Source organism: Chrysemys picta, chromosome 5 (genome assembly GCF_011386835.1).
Source record: "Chrysemys picta bellii isolate R12L10 chromosome 5, ASM1138683v2, whole genome shotgun sequence".
NCBI lineage: Eukaryota > Metazoa > Chordata > Testudines > Emydidae > Chrysemys > Chrysemys picta.
In genome coordinates, this window is record NC_088795.1 from 46,505,277 (window position 1) to 46,528,063 (window position 22,787).

At 40.0% G+C, this 22,787-nt stretch overlaps 1 protein-coding gene across 8 annotated transcripts in view; it reads right to left on the reverse strand.

Moving 5' to 3' along the window:
• Positions 1-230: 230 nt before the first annotated feature.
• The window catches only part of SCLT1 (sodium channel and clathrin linker 1), a 120,447-nt gene continuing 97,890 nt past the window's right edge, over positions 231-22,787 (reverse strand). For 2 of the 8 annotated variants that reach the window (XM_005282739.5, XM_065597702.1), the window contains exons 20-22: positions 11,581-11,659; positions 5,216-5,414; positions 231-745 (exon numbers count right to left, since the gene is read on the reverse strand). In XM_005282739.5, coding sequence (XP_005282796.2) covers positions 5,223-5,414; positions 11,581-11,659 — 271 coding nt within the window. In that variant the 3' untranslated portion in view covers positions 231-745; positions 5,216-5,222. Of the gene's footprint in view, positions 746-5,215; positions 5,415-11,580; positions 11,660-15,569; positions 15,733-21,080; positions 21,253-22,787 lie in introns of those variants that run through there. The other 6 variants (XR_010601777.1, XR_010601779.1, XM_005282740.5 and 3 more) reach the window with 6 other exon arrangements.

Below are 22,787 nucleotides of genomic sequence, written 5' to 3' on the forward strand. Positions count from 1 at the left end.
GAGTGTACCAGAGACCAGTTTAGTGTCTACATTTTACCCTTTTCAATGGACATCACAGAGGAAACAAACTGAAAAAAACCACGAATAGAGTACTCAAAACAGTGAAAGGCAGGGCAGCCATGTGCAAAATTACCATACACCCCCACTATTTGAAACTTAGGACATAACTAATTTCTCAGTTTCATTCACCAAAGAGGATGCAGTCCATTCTTTCCCATGCACACAATCTGTTTAGAAAGTACATAATTTATTACATTGCACATGTACATTAAGAAAATGTCATACAAAATGTAATTAAACAAATCATTTGTACATATAGAGTAAAGGTGTTTATAATTGCCAGCACATTGGTATATATTTCTTTAATACTACTTTGTCATGATTGCCATTAAGTAAAACAAAAACAAAAACCATACTATGCACAGTACATTTGTGTAATTTTACATTGATGAAGGTAGGCTTCATTCTACATTTGAAATCATATTATTTTGCAGACTCTCACTGTATTTACTGTGAAGGAGCCACAATTCAGCTTTTTTTCCCTCTTGTGCAAATAGAATGGAAAATGTTTATGCAAATTACACAAGTCTAGCTGTGCACTATAGACTTTAATGCTCCAATACCGTGTTCCTCTGACAGATTTTCCAATTCCTAAGTGGTGTGAATGAACAAAGTATATTTTTTAAATATTTTCTAGATCCACCACGGAGGCAGCTTTTTTCCTCTGCACAGTAATCACATTGAGCTGCAATTAAAAACAAACAGTCAATAGTTTCACTATTCCATGGAAATCTCAATAAGCAAAATGCCATGGAGGAGACGGAATAAACACAGATAACTGAGATTTTGCATACTTGAAAGAATTCTCAATGTATACCCATGGCTGTGACCCTATTTCACATACAGAGGAGTTTTGAATGACTGAGGATTGGGTAATAGAGGATGTGCTGTACTAAAATAAAATGCATGAAACATGTAGAATTCAAATTATTTTAAAATAATGCCATGTCTGTCTAAAGGACTGCATTTTAGTGGTGATTTTTCAGTGTTGCACTCCTCTTTTATAGGTATTAGACTATTACGTAAAAACCAATCACTAGCTATTTAATAGAAATATTACATTTTATAGATAGTATCTTTCATCCTGAAACTGCTACACATGCTACTTCTTATACATACTGCATCACTGAAATGCAAACCTTTGCAGTAGAGGGCAACAGCTAAGGGAACAAGTGGCACATAGCAAACTGCACAACCATAGACAGATGAAATTTGGGTCACGGTTACACAGGCAAACTCCTACTCCAAACTCCTATCTTAAGAAAAGGTATGTGGGATCTTTAATGTTGAAACAGGGTGGACAGGACATATTAAACATTTGCAACATTTGTATGCAGGACATAATTTGCAGTGGGGCGGTGTGAGTTTCAAGTTTTGAGTTTTCTTTCTTCTTGACACTCACTGCAAAGGTGAAACAAGCAAAACTACGTATTTTCCATGTTGTTCATTTCTGCTTATTATCCCTGTCTGTCAGACTGCACTTCTCCTAATATCCTTGGACCTAACAAATCTAGCTATTTTCCATCCACTGCTTTCCCACTAATAAGCACTAATGCACTGTAGAGGGTTGCACTCCAGACAATCTTAGAGGGAGTAACATTCAAGACTACTGAAGTGTAGTAAACAGTTCAATTTGGGAGCACAATGCTAATGAGGAAGGGATAGTATAACTGTTCCATGTGCAGGATTGATTTCCTGCTAACGGTTTACAGCTCTGTAATTTTTGCCTTGTGATTCTAATGTAGTTAATGTTATTACTGGAAGGGAGGTGTGTGTATGGAGGGCATTCTGGTGCTGGATCAACATCAAACTCTTAAGCTGTAAAACTGCCCTCCTGACTTTGTAATTTATGTCCAAAATGTATCATGATTGCTTCTTGGAGCAGCTTGTCCTGGACCCAACAAGGACAGAGGCAATTCTTGATTTAGTCCTAAGTGGAGCACAGAATCTATTCCAAGAGGTGAATATAGCTAAAATGCTCAGTAATAGTGACCATAATGTAATTAAAATTAACATCCTTGTAGGGGGAAAATGCCAAAGAAATCCACCACAGTAGTATTTAACTTCAAAAAGGGGATTACACAAAAAAGGGGATACTAGTTAAATAGAAATTAAAAGGAACAATCACAAGGGTGAAATGCCTGAAAACTGCATGGAGACTATTTAAGACCACCATAATAGAGACTCAAACAAAATGTATACTCAAAATTATAAAAAAAACACAAAAAAACAATAAAAGGATAAAAAAAAAGCGCCACTGTGGCCAAACAGCAGAGTAAAAGATTCAGTTAGAGACAAAAAGACATCTTTTACAAATTGGAAGTCAAATTCTAGTGAGGAAAATAGGAGCATAAATTCTGGCAAGTCAAATGTATAAATATAATAGGGCAGGCAAAGAAAGAATTTGAAAAGCAACTAGCAAAAGACAAAATAACTAATAGCCAAAATTTTTTTAAAGTACATCAGAAGAAGGAAGTCTGCCGAGCAATCACTGGACAATTAAGGTGCTAAAGAAGCAGTCAAGGAAGAGGAGGCTGTTGCGGAGAAACAATGAATTCTTTACATTAGTCTTCATTGCAGAAGATAGAGGGGAGATACCTAAAAAGAATGGTTCACGTGTAGGTGACAAATCTGAGGCATTGATTCAGATTGAGGGGTCTGGCAGTAGAGGTGGTTTTGGAACAAGCTAATAAATTAAACAGTAATAAGTTACCAGGACGAGATGGTATTCAGCCAAGAGTTCTAAAGGAACTCAAATCTGAAATTACAAAACGACTAACAATGGTACGTAACCTATCACTTAAATCAGCCTCTCTGCCAGAAGACTGGAGGATAGCTAATAGCTAACATAACATTGATTTTTTAAAAAGTTCCAGAGGTGATCCTGGCAATTATAGGCCACTAAGCCTAACCTCAGTAACAGGCAAATGGGTTGAAACTATGAAAAAAACAAATCATCAGACATATAGATAAATATGTTGGGGAAGAGTCAATAAGGCTTTTGTAAAAAGAAATCATGCCGCACCAATCTATTACAACTCTTTGAGAGGGATCAATAATCACGTGGACAAGGGTAAGCCAGTTGTTATAGTATACTTGAACTTTCAGAAAGCCTTTGACAAGGTCCCTCACCAATGGCTCTTAAGCAAAGTAAGCAGTTATAGGATGAGAGGGAAGGCCCTCTCATAGATCAGTAAATGGCTAAACTACACGAAAGAAAGTATAGGAATAAGTGGTTAGTTTTCACAATGGAGAGAAGTAAAGAACAGGGTCCCCCGAAGACTATTACTGGGACTTGTATTGTTCAACATATTCATAAATGAGGTGGAAAAGGGAGTGAACAGTGAGGTACCAAAATTTGCAGATGATACAAAGAGATACAAGATAAGTCGAAGCTTACTGTGAAGAGTTACAAAGAGATCTCACAAAACTGGGTAACTTGGCAACAAAATGGCAGATGAAATCCAACGCTGATAAATGGGAAGTAATGCATATTGGAAAACATAATCCCAACTATACATACAAAATGATAGGGTCTAAACTAGCTGTTACCACTCAAGACAGAGATCTTGGGAGTCATTGTGGATAGTTCTCTATAAACATCTGTTCAACATGCAGCAGCAGTCAAAAAAGCTAACAAGGTTAGGAACCATTAGGAAAGGGACAAATAAGACTGAAAATATTAGGCCACTACATAAATCCATGGTACACCCATATCTTAAATACTGCATTCATGCAGTTCTGGTTGTCCCATCTCAAAAAAGATAAATTAGAATGGGGAAAAGTACAGAGAAGAGAAAAAAAAGATTAGAGGTATGGAACAGCTTCTATATGAGGAGAGATTAGAATTACAGGACTGTTCATCTTGGAAAACAGATGACTAAGGGGGGAGGATATGATAGAGATCTAAAAAATCATGATTGGTATGGCGAAAGTAAATAAGGAAGTGTTATTTATCCCTTCACATAACACAAGAACTTAAATTAAATTATGAAATTAAAAGGCAGTCGGTTTGAAACAAAAAAAGGAAAATATTTCTTCACACAACACATAGTCAACATGTTGAACTTGTTGCCATGGGATGTTGTAAAGACAAAGTATAATTAGGTTTAAAAAAGAATTAGATAAGTTCATGGAGATAGGTCCATCAATGGCTATTAGCCAAGATGGTCAGGGACACTACCCCATGCCCTGACCATGTATCCCTTAACCTCCAACTGACAGAAGCTGGGACTAGATGATGGGATGGATTACTCAATAATTGCCCAACTCTGTACATTTACTCTGAGGCATCTGGCAGTGGTCACTGTCAGAGAAAGGATACTGGGCTACAGGGACCATTGGCTTGACCCAATGTGGCTGTTCTTATGTTTTCTCCCCAAAATTATGAACTGTGTGAGGGAGAATCACTTTCCTCCCCACACAGCAACACAAGCTTCCTTTTTAAATTATTTACTTTTGTGGAGGGAGACTGAAAATTGTAAGCTAAAAGTAAGAGGGTATATGATAGAACTGAGTAGACATAGAACACAATTTGGGCCCTAGAAATTCCTGACCCACAACTGTCTCTGTCTTAAACTAGCTTTGACTGCCTAAAAAAGCCTAGACAGAGTTCTATAACTATGAAATGAAGACATATTTGTCTTCTGAATCAGAATGAGATTCTACAGGTGCCAGTCTGTGGGAGCTAGTACAACATTTGCATTTTATTACTATGAAGCCATCATTTCTAATGAATACAGCCTTACTGGTCAATTTGCAAGGGGGCTGGATCAGCTGTTCTGTGTAATCAGTGGTGATAGGTATTTAAACTTTATAGTTTATTCCCTCATTCTGATCTTGATTCAGTTTTGCACAGACTTAATAAGTGGGCTCCTTCCTTTATTGCAAAGGATTACTAAAAACTCACATGCTTTCATTAATATAATGAGAACCACATAAACAGAGTTCACATCTAATTTATTTCCACAAACATATTACATGAAAGCATGGATTTTCAGTGATGTGTCCAAGTGAAGTATTCCACTCCCTCATAACGGTCAGAAGAAAACTTGGAGTATGGTTATATATATATTCTAGTTCTGAAATGACACATTTTGCCAAGTTAGATCAGCTACTTTACTAGGTATAATAAATAAATAAAATAAACAATTACCTCTACCCTAGGGAGATTCCAAAATAACATTTTTTCTTGTAACATTCAAAGATCTCTTGTTATGCAGCTGTAATAAGGTTGTTTTCTGATTACAGTTTTGTACCTGTTGAGATGCTATAGCTGCCCTCTGTTCTGCCTGTGTTAGTCGCCTTTGAAGTCTGTTGACTTTTTCTTGATGCTCCATCATTAATTTTTCATTCTGTATAAGTGAAAGATCTTATTACAACTGTACGTTTCATATATATTGCAGTGAGAAAACTGAGCAAAAGGAATTAGGTCAATGCCAAATATTGGAACTATTTACCATCTACAAGACAGGAAATTATATACACTTGTGATTCTGAATAATTTCCAGCTCACAAACATCATATAAAAGCAGAAATCCTGTTTTATATTTTTGATTGTACAAATTTTCTATACAAAGTAGACTTCAAATCAAGTTACATTAACGTCAATATTTTAGTTTAGACATCTCATAAAAGTTGGTATTTCTGGAATATTGGAAAATTTCTTACCTGATAATTTCCTTTCTGCTCACAGCATCTTTCACAATTCTGATATGTATGGGCTATTCCCCCACATCTGCAGTTTCCAGAGGAGGTTCAAAGCTGCAGTACAGCCTGTGCTAGCCACTGCCCCTTCTGCTTTGTGCCAGATGATTCATTCCAAAGCTGTGAAAAAAACTCAGCCAATGCTTAGTAACAATAACTTCAGTGGCAACTAATTAATTATGTACAGTAGGCCACTGCGGTAACTATCCAAATAAAATGCTGACCCTTGACTGTGAAGGTAACCAGGACGGGTAGAATTGTGGTAGATGCTGCTGCTAGCAGAAAGGAAATTACTGTATAAGAAATTTTCCATTCTTCAGCCTAGGGTCTCTCACAATTCTGATACACATGGGAAGTAACAAGCAGAGAACAGGAGTAGAACAGTCAGAAAAGTGAACATAAGAAATAGGAAAGACCCTTTTTCTGAACTGGTCAAATAGCCAGGTTATGTCTGGACCATTACCTGCAGCACCTTCCTGCCAAAGGAGGCCTCTATGGAGACAGAACGTCCGCCTTATAGTATTTGATAGAGGTGTTAGCCAATGTAGCCAATGATCACGTGGCTGCTCTGCAGATCTCTACAGTGGAAGTGCACACTCTTTTGGCCCATAAGCTTGCCATGCATCTTGTAGAAGATGCCTTGATTCCTTCTGGAAGAGGTGTACTGGATGGCTTGTATGCCTCAGTGATGCATACTCTGATAAAAAGGGATAGTTTGGATACTCTAAACCCTTGGCACTTAGGAATGAAAGGAACTGAATAGGAAACCTGATCTCCTTGTGGACTGTACACACTTGATATAAGTTTTCAGTGCTCATCTGACATTTAAGGTGTGCCACTGCTTCTCAGTCAGGTGCTGTGGCCATGGAGATAATGAAAGAAGTCACTAGCTCAAAGAGATGGGTGGTCAGGGCTTTCAACACCAGTGGTAGGATCCACTAAGGGAAGACTCTTCTGACAGCCCTGAGCAATCTGGATACCTGAAGGTTCTGCCAAGAACCCTGAGGATCCTGTGAATTTGCATTTTTGTTGCACTCTCGGCATCAGGCACTGAACTTGGTCCACATGAGTAGATTTTCAGTGTTGAAACTGTTCTGGATGACAGGAGAGGCCTGGATCATTTTGGAAGACAGGCCGAGTGTCGTTAACATTTCCCTTTCAATAGCAGGCTGTCAGTTGAAGACTATCTGGGTCGAGGTGGAAAAAAAGATATCAGGTCTTGTTAGAAGCTGCAACAGTTATCAGATCAGTGAACCAGTATCTCTTTGGTCGGTTCAGAGTTCTGTCATCCTTCTTGCCTTATCTTTTGGTTCATCTTTCCTAGGAGAGAGAAGAGTGGGAATACATATAGCAGGCCTTGAGGCCACGTGTGAGACAGAGCATTGGGCCTGAGTTTTGCTTCCCGGGTGAAGAGTTTTGGCTATTTTGAATTCTTGCGATTGTCAAAACAGGTTGACTGAGGGGAGACCGAATGTCTGTGAGATCAGAGTGAAGACTTCCTGGTTCAGGCATCACCCTGAGCAGCTGACTTTGTGTCTGTTGAGCCAGTCTGCCTTTAGGTTCGGTTCTTCTTTTGTGTATATCGCCTTTAGGGAAGTGCGAGTCACGTCTGCATGTTCCATTGTCTCCATTGCTTATGCATGAAGGACTATGCTCCTTGTTCCTTATTGCTTATGCACACAATTGTGGTTGTCTGGCTAGACCAGGACTTGGTTGCTCTCTAGGTAGGTCTGGAATCTCAGTAAAGCTAGTTTGTCAGCTGTGAGGTCCAAGAGCTTGATGATGAGATTCCTTTTCCCAGACTCCAGATACCCTACATTTTTCTGGGTCCCAGAAGTGTTCCCGATCCCTTCAGACTGGCATCTTTTGTGAGAACTTGCAGGCCTGGAAGACATATTGAAAGACCCCTGCAGATGTTCTCTGGGACCATGCATCATTTTAGGTAATCTAACATCTGGTTGGAAATCATTACCCTGTCTTACATTCACTCCAGAGAATGGTCCCACGCTCTCAGAAAAAAGGCCTGGAGACACAATGTGACCTTGCCCATGTGGAGACCCATATGCACGAGACCTGAATGCCCAGTAGCTAGAGACACTGAGCTATGATTGGCCTCATTCATTTGTCCAGCATGGATACCAGATCCTGGATCATCTGAAATATGTCTTAATGATGGGTAGATCTTAGACACGGCAGTGTCTATCTTCACTCCAAGGTAAATTGTATTTGTCAAGGGAATCGTGGAACTTTTCCTCATGTCATTGCAAAGCCATGCGCTTGGAGGCAATACAGTGTCTGGGTTATGGAACTACATGCTGCACGGCCTGTGAGCTATGCCTTGGTGTGATTACGACTAGCCACTAAAGACTCTGGGTCCAGAGGTGAATCAGAAGGAAAAGGCTTTGTCATGCTAAGGACTTTGTTGGTTTGGAGGAAAAGTTTCATTGGAAACTTCTGCTCCAGATTTTCTCCTCCTGCCAGAGTAACAGTCCCTTCTTAGATAACCTTGGCGTTGGTAGCAACTAACTGATTCCTGTGCTGGCTTTGATAGAGAGGACAGAGATCTCTCTGCAGTCTCAGCTACTAAATTCTCTAATGTTTCCCCTAATAGATCCTCACTGGTAAATCTAGATGCACAGAATGAGTGAAGACTATTCACAGATGTAACATGACATCCTTGTAGCCACCGAGTTAGAAGCCATTACTCATCACAAATTACATCAAGGGTTTGACTAAGACAGGACCCAAGATGTTTCACTCCAGTCAGGGATCATACCCCTAGAAGATGAACCATTTGTTTACCATGAAGTAGTCTTATCTATTTAATAGATGAAAAACCTTTAGTCTGAACAGCTATAGCTGAGGTTTTGAAATTGCTGTGCAATGTTTCATTGCTCTTATGGTCTATGGGGTCTTGCAACACTTTCTGAAGGTGAGACATCCTCATTTGGATCTTCTGATGCCCTCAAAGGAGGCATCAATGGGAAAACACATAACATAATAATGCTCAAAGGGAAAGATGTTTTATTATTAAGTTTCTTGCAGGCTAATGACTGACATCCTGTCGTGGACAGACAAGGTGGACGAGGTAATATTTTTTTACTGGACTGACTTCTATTGGTAAGAGAGAGAAATTTTCGAGCCAGAGAGAGCTCTTCTTCAGGTCTGGGAAAGATATTCCGAACGTCACAGACAAATGCAAGATGGAACAGGTTGTTTAGCATAAGTAGTTAGCACATACTGTAAGGGACCATTCAAAGAAGAGTGCCCCCTTAACACCTCTTGAGTCATAGGACAAAAAGGGGGGTTAATGGGTTACAGATTTTGTAATAAGCCATAAATTCAATGTATTATTACAACAATCTGTAACCCACTAACCCCTCTTTTTGTTCTAGAAAGGGTCTTGTCTTATATTTTCAGTCCTTTGTTGCCCCAGGACTTACCAGGAAGAGGCCAGGAGGCTTGAAAACAAAAACATTTTAGCTTCTCAGAAAACAGCTAAAATAACAAATCTAAAAGAAAAAGATGGGATCAAGGAAAACTACTACTGTGGCAGCAGAAGTTCTGGCAGCAAGCAGGAGAAGGGTGTGTGGCTAGCACTGGTTGTGATGCAGCTTTGAGTTGCCTCCAGAAACTGCAGACAGGAGAGGTATAGATCATAAATATCTGAAATGTGGGAGATGCAGGGCTGCATAAAATGGAGGTTACTTACCTGTAACCGGAGGTGCTTTGAGATGGGTGGTCCCAAGCTGTATGCGCACCATGTGCCTGAATCTGGATTTTTTTTAAATAAGTAGTATCTTTTGGCCCACATGTGTGCTCTGAATTGAGAGAATGAAAGGGGTGCAGGCAGATTCCCCTCCAGTTTCCCATTTTCACCACAGTCCAAATAATTCACAGCAGAGGGGATGGAAGGAATGTAGTGGAATACAGACTGGAACCACACATCTCAAAGAATCTCCAGTTACAGGTAAGTAACCTTCCTATCTTCTTTGAGTGATGGTCCCACTGCGTATTCCATGTGTGAGAGATTAACAAGTAGTAGTCAAACAGGAAGTGGATGCCAGGACACAGAAGTGATAGCAGACTGTAGTACTGCTGTCCACACAGCTGAATCCGTGGATGACTGGGACCAGAACATAATGCTTCACGAAGATATGCAAAGAGCTCCAAGTAACTGCCCTACATATATATGTGTGTGTGTGTGTGTGTGTGTGTGTGTGTGTGTTGCCCTTTGGTGGAATGAGCCCTCAAACCGTGTGTGTGCGCGCACCAAACATCCACTTAGCTCTGCCAATATAGCTTGTCCCCTTTATTGCTCTGCTATGAAAACAAATAGTTTACATTTCTTTCTAATGTCCTTTGTATATAAAAGGCCAAAATACTTTGTATATCCAGAGAGCCTTCTCTCTTCCCCCAAATCATGTGGTTTCGGACAAAATACCGGTAAGTGGATTACCTGATTCTCATGAAATTCAAAAACTACTTTAGAGATGAATCTGGGGTGAGGGAGTAATGAGACCTTTTCCTTATAGAAGATCGCATATGGCAGGTCCGCCATGAGCACTCCCAGCTCATTGACTCTTCTGGGTGATATCATAGCTATTTGAAAGGCCACCTTCATATACAGATGGGCCACAGAGCAAGTGACTAGAGGCTTAAAGGGAGGTTTAGTGAATGACGACAGGACAAAACTGAGGTCCCACTGAGGTGCCAACTTTACCAATGGTGGAAAGGATCTGAGGAGCACTCTCAGAAATGTAGTTGTGACAGGATGAGTGAAGATCATATGGTTATCCACCAGAGGAGGGAAAGTGCTGATCACTGCTAAATGTACTTGCACAGAAATGGGATCTGAAGACTTTGGGGGTAAGTAGATACTCTCAGGGTATGTCTACACTACAAATTACTTAGGTGTAACTTATGTTGCTCAGGGCTATGAATAATCCCCACTCCATAGTAATGTAAGTTATACCAACCTAAACACTGGTGTAGACAGTGCTATGTCAGCGGGACAAGCTCTCCCGCGGACACAGCTACTGCCTCTCATGGAGGCAGGTGTTATTAAGCTGATGGGAAAGCTCTGTCCTGTCAGCTTAGGGTGTCTTCACCAGAAATGCTACAGCGGCGCAGGTTGCAGGGACGTGCTGGCCGCCTCTTTCCGCAGCTCCCATTCGCTGGGAACGGCGAACTGTGGCCACTGGGAGCTGCGGGCGGCCATGCCTGCGGACGGTCAATGTAAACAAACTGTCTCGCGGCCTGCCAGTGGATTACGCTGATGGGCCGCAGGTTGCCCACCACTGTTTTAGAGAGTGCTATCCCAGATGTACTACAAGTGTGACAAAGGCATATCTGTGTTCAAAATGTCAATTAATTATTTAATAAGGCACACTTTTCAAACAAACCTTCCTTTACTTTTAATGTATAATGGAAGGCACATTCGTTTATTCATTCCTACAGATATTCTGTAAACTCTACCACTCATATAGTATGCTAAGAACACTACCTTTTTTTACTATGCTACTGCATAATGAATGTAATGGGCCCACCTTTAAAAGTCATACATGAATAAGATTAAATGATCTTTAAATAATATTTTCTGAATCACCACACAATTTAAATATTAGTAACAATGAAAGAGGATCTCTCCTTTCTCATGTTTCATGATTCGGTAGCAAAGTTAAGAGGGATTCTAAAATCTTCTGAGGCACTTATAAACTAACTACGTAACTCATCTGGATAAGGTTCAGTAAGATTCTACAATATGTGCATGTAGTTGTATCAAAGTAGTTCCCATGAGGGTCATTATCTTACCTCAGCTATCTTTTCATTTGCCATTTCCAGCTGAGAAATCAGCTCTTGTGTATGAAGTTTCTGTCGACTCAGCTCACTTCTATCAATCAGACCAAAGAAGCTGATCAATGTACAGTAATGCATCTGTTATCCAAATAACTAACATTTAATAGATCATTTCTTGAGGAAGTTTTCCTGGTTTAGTCCATTTTTAATTAGACTGTTGCTCACAACACACCCAGTCAGAAAATATCCCAACTCTAGCTTCTCAGTGATATATTAAAAAGGGTGATGGCAAAGACACGGTGTATTTGTTGTTAAGACCAATAGCCCTTGTCTTCAACATAAATACACACATTATACAAATATAGCATTAAGCACACTCAGTACACATGCAAATTTTATTTGCAGTGTTCCCTGCTTACATGTTAATAAACTGATAAGTCAACTAAATTAATATCATATGATTAACCTAAAAAACAAGCATATTGACCAATTCAGGGAAGTACCTGATGCACAGTCTGAAGAACATAAAATATAATTGTTCATTTTAATCTTTAAAACTGTAGGCAGAGATATGGCAATACAATTTTTAGAGAGAAAAGTACGATAGCATGATATAATTACAAGTGTTTAGGTAAGACATTACTTAAGAGTAGAAGGAATTATGTAAATTGTAAGGTGAAAAAGGATACAGGAAAAGGACAACAGCCATTCAGTCAAATGGAGAAAAGAGGCAGAAACATAACTTTTGAACAGAAACTAATCAGCTGGAAAACAACCTCTCCCCCAGTCTGTAATTTAGTAGTTAGTTTATAAATTAAACTTCAGAGCATTTTGGAATAGCTTGTTCAGGATGAAAAGTGCTTCTAAAAACCACATTCTATTGTATTATAACTGGCCTTTAATGATCTCAGAAAGACTGTCTAAGAATCAGAGTTTAAGGCCAGAAGGGACCACTAGATAATCTACTCTGACCATCTGTATATCACAGGCCACCAACACCACCCAGCACCAGAACACTAAAAAGATGAAATCAAAGTAAATGAGACCCACAGAAGATTAGAATATTATGAGCCACAGGCAGAGAATAGGAGGGACTGAGGTGCACCAGTGCTCGAGGTTAATGGCAGGGAATTAAGTGAAATATACCCATAATCCTGGCAAGTGACCCACACCCACGTGCTGCAGAGGAAGGCCAATCTCCCTCCCTGCCAATATCACTGCCCATCTGACCTGAGGGAAAATTCCGTCCTAATCCCACATGTGGTCATCAGTTAGATCCTGGGCATATGAGTAAGAACCAGCCAGCCAAGCCCCTGAAAGAGAGAATGCTTGGTGCATCTCAGAGCCCTAGCCCCCTCTGCCCAATGTCCTGTCTCCAGCCAGGGAAATCTCTGAGGCTTCAGAGGAAAGATATAAAAAACCCTTCCCAGAATACATCGGTGGGAGAGGGAGATCCCTTCCTGACCCCCGATGGTGAGCAGCTGAAACCCTGAAGCATGAGCTTCAGGAACATAAGACATAAATTGGAAGCGAGCCCCAGCACTGTTGAGCCCTGGCCCCTACCATCACAAACAGCCCTGTCAGACAACTGTCTTCATAAATTTGTACAGCTCCCTCTTACAGTTCCCCACAACTTCTATAGGGAGGCTGTTCCAGAATCTCACCTTTCTGATGGTTACAAACTTTCTTCTAATTTCCAGCCTGAATTTGTTCATGGCCAGTTTATATCCATTTGTTCTTGTGCCAGCATTGTCCTTTAGCTTAAATAGTTCTTCACCTTACCTGGTACATACCTCTCACCCCAATGTGTTTACAGAGAATAATCATATCTCCCCTCAGCCTTCTTTTTGCTAGACTAAACAATCCAAGCTCTTCCAGTGTCCTCCCATAAGATAGGATGATCAGGGGAATGAAGAGCCTAATAGCTTTTCTCTGCAGCTGTTCTAGTTTAAATTAATCTTTCTTGAACAAGGGTGACTACAATTGTACACAGTGTTCCAAATGAGATCTTACCAGTGTCTTACATCACTATCACTATTGGAAATGCCTCACCTAATACATCTTAGGATCACATTTGCCCTTTTCCCCCCACAGCCACATCACATTGGTGGCTCATGGCCTTCCTGTGATCGATCCACACACTTAGGTCTCTCTCTTCCTCCATCACAAGCTCCCAGCTTGTAGCAGAAATTCTTATTATTAGACCGTAAGTGCATGACCTTGCACTTTGTTCTACTGAATTTCATCCCATTTTTGTCACTTCAGTCTTCCATATCTTTCCTGTACAATATTCCAATCCTCCTCTGTATTGACGATGCCTCCCAACTTTATGTCAGCAGCAAATTTCATTAGCACACTTCCTACTTTTTGTGCCAAGGTCATTAATAAAAATATTGAACAAATTTGGTCCCAAGACCAATCATTGAGAAACTCCACTAGTAACCTCCCTCTAGTCTAATAATACATCTTTCAGCACAGTCGGTAGACTTCTCCCATTTAGCCAATTCCTTATCTACCCTAGAATGCTCGTACTGATCCACATTTTCTCTAATTTAACTAATGATTTCATGTTAAACGCTTTACTGAAGTTCACATATATTAAATCTACTGCACTTCCCTTATCTTAAAAATCTATTGTTTTCTCAAAAGAGGAAATCAGGTTAGCCCAGCATGGTCTACCTTTGGTAAATCCATGTTGTAGTACATCCCCTTTAACATTTATTTGTATGAATTTCCATTTCTAGACACTGATTTCCATCAGCCATACTGTTTTCATATACACATTCCATATCACAATTGTTACTTAAAACTGAGACAAAGTATTCATTTAGTTTTTGGGCCATACCTAGATTATCTTTAATTTCCTTCCCATCCACACTGCATAGCGGCCCAAAGTATGTAGCTCAAAAACTTGTCTCTTTCACCAACAGAAGTTGGTCCAATAAAAGCTGTTACTTCAGCCACCTTGTCTCTCTAATAATCTGGGACCAACATGACTACAACACTGTAAAACATCTCTTCTTATTTATTTTAATTTCCTTGGCAAGAGCTGATTCAGCTTGACTTTTAGTAAGTCTATTTCATTCTTACATTTTCTAACCTCCATAATGTAGCTTTCTTTGCTTACTCCTAAATAAGCTTTTTGAGGTAGCTGTTCATCCATCTGGGTCTGGAGCCTTTCCGTACAAGTTTTTTTCCCCTTTGCTTGGGATTTGAATCCTTGAGCTCTTTAATTCATCTAACTTCGTTAACTGCAGCAATTCCCTTAATTTCCCAAAGTCTGCCCTTTTGAAATCAAAACTCAGTTGATTATCTGGTTTTGATTATCCTGCTATTTCACTGAAATCATGTAATCAACTCATGATCACTCGATCCAAGGTTATTTCCTACAACCAGCTCTTCTTTGATGTCCTCACTACTTACCAAGACCAAGACTAAAATGGCCATCATCTCTTGTTGGTTCAGTGATGATTTGATGAAGAAAATTGTCATCTTTCACATCCAGGAATAAGTGGGCTCTACTAGTATTAGCAGCATTAGAATATATAATCTATAGCCAGGAAGATAAAGTCCCCTGATTATGACAATACTCAGTAGTATTTATCACTCTAATATGAGAGAGATCACTATGCATACCTGAATCTGGCCCTCTGGTCTATGGCAGAGCCTTAAAATTATTCCTACAGAACCATTTTTACAGTCCTTCACCAAAGAGATTTTTGACCCAAACAGATTCTGTTTTGTCCGTACTATCACTTCTTATTTCTTTACAGTTTATCACTTTGTTGATGTATAGCGCTACCCCACCACCTTTACCTTCTTATCTTTCCTAAACAGAAAATACCTTTCAATTCTACTATTCCAGTCATGGGTGCTATTCCACTATTTTTATGTAATCCCTGTATATCTGGTTTGACCTCCTGCAACAGTAGTTCCGGTTCCTCCATTTTATTGCCCAGACTCCTTGGATTCATGTACATTTATTTCAGTTGTTTCCCTAATACCTCAATCCAATTTTCTAGCTTGTATTGTTCCATCATCCTGTATTATATCTTCATTTAGCTGATTTTCCTGCTCCTGTGTCCTGAAGCCAGGCGTGAAGATGTCAAAAATCTCTCCCAGCCTTCTCCCCTCATCTCCTAGTTTCTTTTTTTCTAGGAATAGGGTCTAGGAAGAGAAGACAACGATGGCTACTGAGGCAGCAATAGAAATGACCCGAGGAGGAGAGAAGTCAGAAGATGGTTGGACGCAGAAGCTGGGGATGTACATCATCATTGAGGGGGTATCTGATGGAAGTTACTTATGCATGAACTATCACTAACTGTATGAGCTGGGTCTGTATTTAAATATAGCTAATATTAAACTACACACATACTGATAATTTTTTTTTTTGAAAATAAGGAAATTGTTAATTTTAAATCGTCAAACACTACCTTTTGAAATATCACTTTACGGTCCAAAGAATAATTCTGAATTCAAAATACTAAACAAGTCATTGAAAAATAATCTATTCCTTCTACACTTGTGCAATGAAGTGTGGAACTGGCACATTGAACAGCACAGACTTTATCAGAGTGGATGTGATCATGTACAGCAGGGGTCAGCAACCTTTCAGAAGTGGTGTGCCGAGTCTTCATTTATTCACTCTAATTTAAGGTTTCGCGTCCCAGTAATACAGTTTAACGTTTTTAGAAGGTCTCTTTCTGTAAGTCTATAATATATAACCACTATTGTTGTATGTAAAGTAAATAAGCGTTTTAAAATATTTAAGAAGCTTCATTTAAAATTAAATTAAAATGCAGAGCCCCCTGGACCAGTGTCGAGGACCCGGGCAGTGTGAGTGCCACTGAAAATCAGCTCGCGTGCCGCCTTTGGCATGCGTGCCATAGGTTGCCTACCCCTGATGTACAGTGTTACACCAAGAAAATATTTTTAGTTGGAACGTCACACCAAACTACTCTTGAATCTTTTAGGGTCTGCTTAGCAAGTGTCTGCAATGTGAACTTCAGTTCACTGATATTAGGGTGCAATTCCTGTAATGACTGTCACGGTGATATTTTGGGGATCACCCAGCCCAGTAAGGGGTTTTGTCACTGGCTATCCTGTAACACTGGGATGCCTTAATGGTATGCTGTTATGGCTCAGATCTCTGACACCAGGTCTCACCCTGATTTCCAACAGCCTAGTTACTCCTTGTAGGGTCACTCCAACAGTCCCAAGTCTTCCCAAGTTCTGAACTACCAGACATTCAGACTATTCCCCTCTGGTTCATCACCCCCAAAGGGATGAAACCAGCCCCCCCCCGCCCCCGTTATCAGTTCACTTTGGCACATACATTCCACAGTTTGTGCACCAGATGCCTGCTTGGGTAAAAATAAACAAAAAGTTTATTTAATAGAAAAACTGCAGATTCAAAGATGAAATAGTAAGGGTGCATCAAGGGAAAGCAAACACCTCCAAGTTACACAAAAACAAAGATGTCATCTCAAGCTTTACACTTCCATATTAGATAGCTTGTATTAGAAACGGGATTCTATTGCCTTTGAACAGTTTCCCAGTTACTCACTAGCTATAGGAGGGATCCAACATTTCACAGACAGCTTCTTGTCAAGAGGCTGTACCTCAGTTTCTAGATGAAAACTTCAGTTTCAAGCCTCCTTTTATAAATGGCTGCTCCTGCCCCTTTTTTAAACCCTCTCCTGGCATAGTGACTCATGGTTATTCAAAGTCGGGAAAATTCCCCCTAATTGATAGCCAGGATACCTCAGTATCTTTCCATTAACTTTAATGGTCCACCACTGTGTTTTCCTGGGTTGCACGGCGGATTGTTACTTGAGTCTAGTTTTGTGTAAACACCTGGCTTGTGAGGCGCCTTTCCCTGTCTCATTGCTCACAGCCCTGTTGTGAGGTGAAACGGAAATTGATTAGCACAATTCTCCATATACACAAATGCATAAATTCATAACCATAGTCTGTATATAACTCATAATAACCATGAAGTTCTGAGCATTACAAGCTTTCATAAAAGACATTACTCGATATATTTCCATAGTACACTAATGAAAAGCACATAGTACACTAATGCTCATTTTTGGGCCTAAACCTTCTGAGGTCCTTGTAGGGTTTCTGAACCCTGATTGTCATACTAACACAGCTTTAAAGGAAAGGATTTAGCCTTATAAATGACAAGGAACAATAAAGGTACTGGGCTAAAGAGATGATCCATTCTGCTTATTAAAAAAATTAGAATTAATAAAAAAAACAAAGACAATGGCTTTAAAAAAGTTGATCAAATTAGTTTCTATTCAATATTGTCTTTGCAAAGTAAGTAGAAAACAAAAGGTGAGCTGTTTAGTATTTTGGCAGATGGATGATGAATCTGCCAGCTGCAGCAAGTACCTACTGCAAAACTCTCATATGACAAATATAGTACGTGCCAGATGTTTTTTTCTGTTGAATTATACTATCATATGCTTCAGTTACTCTTAATAATTATGCATTCTGTGGACTGCCAGTACCTGCAGCTGTCTCTCATCCTTAAAATAGGCAGCTATGGCTGCCAAACGTTATAGTAGTATAGCCAAGAATAATGTTTTAGAAATGGAGGAAGCCTCCTTTGGCTCAAAATGCTGTGTAATTCAGTTAATACATTGTATGGTACATCAAAGTACACGGTTCTGGTCAACACCTATATTTAGACATGAAAACTGGAGATTAGTTACACAGTAGTACAAGGACAAGTCTGAGGACTCTCGAGGAATTTACATGACTAGATGTGTAATGACATGGGCACCACAACTATGAACCCTCTTTTTTCTCATACACATTTCATTCATCTAATTTTCCCTCCCCATGTACAATTCTCACTTGCTATATACTCTCCTGAACTTTGCTGCTGATTTTGAAATATTTCTGTTTTCCATTGTTATTTTTGACTTTGCTTTCTGTCCTGCTCTGTTATATGCCAGCCTCATGTAAAACCCGTAGAATTATGGCCAGTTCTGTACACACTCCTGCAAGGCAGGAAAAAACACTTTTAGCCAGTCTTCTTCCAGAAGGATGTATCTATGTGAAAATTATCTTCTATTCTACAGAGCAGGGATGGCCAACCGGAGCCTGAGAAGGAGCCAGAATTTACCAATGTACATTGCCAAAGAGCCACAATATTATGTAATGATCATATTAGTATATATATGTGTGTTACGCACACACACACACACTCATATAAGTTGATACTGTATATTTATTATGCATTTATAATGTATAGTTAACAATAACAACAACTTGTCTTAACGTTTTACTTAGTGGGACTTCTGGCAATCTTTGCTTTTAACAATTCCTTTGAAGTAGTTTGGTTTGTATTCAGTTGTGCTCACACGCAGCAGTTCTCTTAAGTGGCTGTCTGTCAAAACGGATCGGTGCTTGGATTTCACATGTTTGAGTGTTGAGAAAACAGACTCACAAAGATAGGTCGAGGCAAACATCGAGATTAATTTTAGGGCCGTACCTCTGATGATGGGGTATTTATTCTTTGGTACAGATTTCCAGAAAGTAAGGGTCCCCTCAGTCTTCTGAACCGATTTCAATCTGTCATCTTCCAAAAGTTCAATATTTTCCATCTGGGATGTCGCTTCATCAATAACTAAAGGGGGCTTCAGACAATCGGCTTCAGATTTCTGATTGACCCTTTTAGTGCTGATTTGAGGTCTTTTCTGCTGCAAATCTTGGAATCTTTCCTCAAAACTGTCTAAGATTTTTTTATCATGTTCACATATCTAGTTGTGCTCTGTTTTAGGGGTTCTGCTGCATCTTTTTTTGATCTGTCTGGAAGTTGTGACATTGAGGGAAAGCGTGTCAGCTCTCCCTCAAGCATTTGTCTGTGAAACAACTGCAGTTTGTTCATGAACGCTACTACACTTTGCACTAGATCAGACAGCAACTGGAATTGTCCTTGTAAGTCCACGTTTGGTTTATCCAAATGCAGCAGCATGTCTGCAAGAAATGCCAAGTCTAGAACCCACCCAGGATCTGTAAGTTCAGGGTGCATTCGTTGCTTCTCCTCCATAGACAATTTTACTGGTTCCAGGAGCTCGAAAAACAGGAAATAACTTTACCTCTTGAGAGCCATCGAACTGCGCAGTGAAATGTCAAATTGGCAGGGGAAGCAGTCTTCATCCAGTTCTTCGATTAGATTTTGAAATTGTCTGTGATTGAGTGCATTTGAGCGAATGAAATTCACAATGTGCAAGACTGGTTTCATGACGTGATCAAATTGGAGATTTTTAGATACCAGTTGCTCATGATGAATAATACAGTGAAATGTCCAAAATTCGGGAAAACTCTTGTCAGACTTACAAAGCCCTACTAATCCATTCACAGATCCCCACATGGATGGAGCCCCATCTGTTGCAATGGCAGTGGGGCTGAGGGAGGGAGGGGGGCTAGGTGCCGCGTCCTTCTCCCTCCCCCTCCCCCTCCTTCCCTGAGCCGCTTCAATGCTGCAAAACAGCTGATCGCAGTGGGAGGGACTGGGCGCCACATCCTTGCTCCTCCCCTTCCTTCCCAGAGCTGCAACGCCACAAAACAGTTGATCGTGGCCAGTGGGCGGGGCAGGTACTGATGAGTGGGGACAACACTGGCTGTCGCTGGGGGAGAGGCGGGGTACTGATAGGGCTGCCGATGGCTGAGCACCCACCATTTTTTCCCCCAGAGTTGGCTCCTGGCAGGAGCCATATATTTTCTTTTGAAGAGCTGCATGTGGCTCTGGAGCCACCAGTTGGCCACCCCTACTACAGAGGTTCTTATATCATCCATCATCATAGTATCTGAGTGCCTTCTAGTAGGGCATTAAGTAATGCGACTAACATCGGTCACATGTTGTTTGGTCCATCATTCTCTCTCCACAGGGAGCAGTATTACAGTGGGGGGTCTTGTTTTGGTAGAAATTTTAAATATACACATATTGCTATGTATTTCTGTTAGAGAAAACAAGGTAAAAAATTCACCTTGCACTTTGAGCACAAGGCAGCGAGGTTTGCGATGGTCCTTAGTTTTTGGGTGAGTTTATTCCACAGTCTTGGATGAGACCCTGAGAAAATTCTGTCCCCCACCCAGACTAGCTTTACTCTTATTGTAGAGAGTTCTGTTGTGCCAGAAGAATGAAGATGTCAATCATGGTCTTTATCCCAGAAGTTTAGACTCAGACTTTAAAGCCAGAATGGACCACTGTGATCATCTAATCTCTATACAGAACTTTATCCACCCACTCCTGTAATAGATCCACAACCTCAGACTGTTACTGAAGTCCTCAAATAACGATTTAAAGACTTGAAGTTACATAGGACCTACCATTTATTCTAGGTTAAACCAGAAAGTGACTCACGCTTCAGAGGAAGGCAAAATACCCTTAGGATCCCTGCCAATACGACCTGGGGAAAAAATCCTTCACAACCCCAAATATGGTGATTAGGTAGTCTTTTAGATATCCTGAGCTCAGGCCATGGAGTGCGTTGAAAGGAAGGACCAAGACCTTGAACTTGATTAAAAATTCTACAGGAAGCCATTGTAGGGAGTGGAGGATAGGTCTGCGTTCATGGTAACCTGGGTTGCTGAGGAGACATGTTGTAGCATTCTGTATCAGCTGAAGTTTCCTAAATACCGAAGGCATATGGCATTGCTGTAGTCCAGCTGAGAAATGACAAAGCCAGGAAAAACGGAGGTTAGGTCATCATTCATCAGGAAGGGACAATCTCCGAGCCAGCTGGAACCACTAAGATAAGCAATAGCCAACCTACATAATCATGTGATCCTGTTGTTCACCCTTGTCTTCTTCCCCCCTCTTCCCTTATTGCTTGGAACATTTTATGCACCTTGTTTTAAATTAGACTGTAAGCAGTTGAGGGAGGGGACTGTATCTTTCTGTGTACGTGTATAGCACTTAGTGCAATAGGGCCCTGACTGAGGCTAATGGTGTTACTGTAATACAAATGAACAACACATTTTAAATTATTATCTACACAGCCCATCTTACATGTATACTGGTACATGAGCAATTGACTAGAGCAAGATATCTCAGACAGGACAGTAGTATCTCCTGGTCAACAGCATCAAATACTGCAGAGGTCTAGGAAGATGAGAATAGACATCTTCCTTCTATCCACTGACAGGAGTAGATGACCCGTTAGTACCACTAACATGGTTTCAGTTCCATGTCCTGGCCTGAATCCAATTATCTTTCCAACCAACTAGCAAAAATACAAAGTATTTGGGCCATTAAAAAATCTATATGGTCGTCATTACTATATTATACAAAGAACTTTAACATTAGGCAGAATTTCACGAAGAAAGACAAAATAAACCAAAAAATCCCACAACCAGTAAAAAGGAAGTTTAACAACTTGATATATCTACGTCACTCAAGCTGCAGAAGGAAAACAGCTTACCATCCCATGCATTCTTGGAAATTTTGGAAGAGTCAACCTACCTGCGTGATCAGAGAACATCTTACCAACTGACTGCCTCACCACTGATGGCTCTCCCCACCTGAATGCTGTTTTTGCTCTGCCTTTTCTTATACCACTGTTCCCTGAATTGACATCAGTAAGGGAAGTAAAGCAAATCTAGAAAAAACGCTGGGAAAGGAGAAGGAGAGGTTTCCATACTGGAAAAGACAGTTTGGGACTGTGTCCACACAGGAATCTCATTATGGATTCCCTCTACTCCCTATGATGGTCTAATCCTGAAACCTGGATATCAACCAGTACTGAAGGTATAAAACATCTTAGAGTCAGATTTCCAAGGATAAGTAGTTTAGATGCCTAAATTGGAAAAAACGCCTCTAATCAATGTTCTGATTATACAGGGTAAAATGAGACTATCAAACAGAAGCACAAAAAATCTAGATGGCATTAAACTGAGTTGCAACCTGATGAATGTAGAATATCCCAATTATTCATTAAATCTTAAACAGCTGTTGATGCCTTATGAAAAACATTTAGAAATAATTCTGCTTGTTTCATAACTTTTCTGTATTTCTTTTTCCTGCAATTAAAAGATATTTTTACTATAAGAGTTATTTGATTCTACCATTTATCCCTGAAATCATGAACCTCTTTGTGATGTGTCAAATCACTGCTATGGAGATTATCTACAATTTTTGAGAAGTCGTCTGCTTCAGAGATAAAATGTGCTATTTATTATGTATTTTCATGTGCTGAATTCAA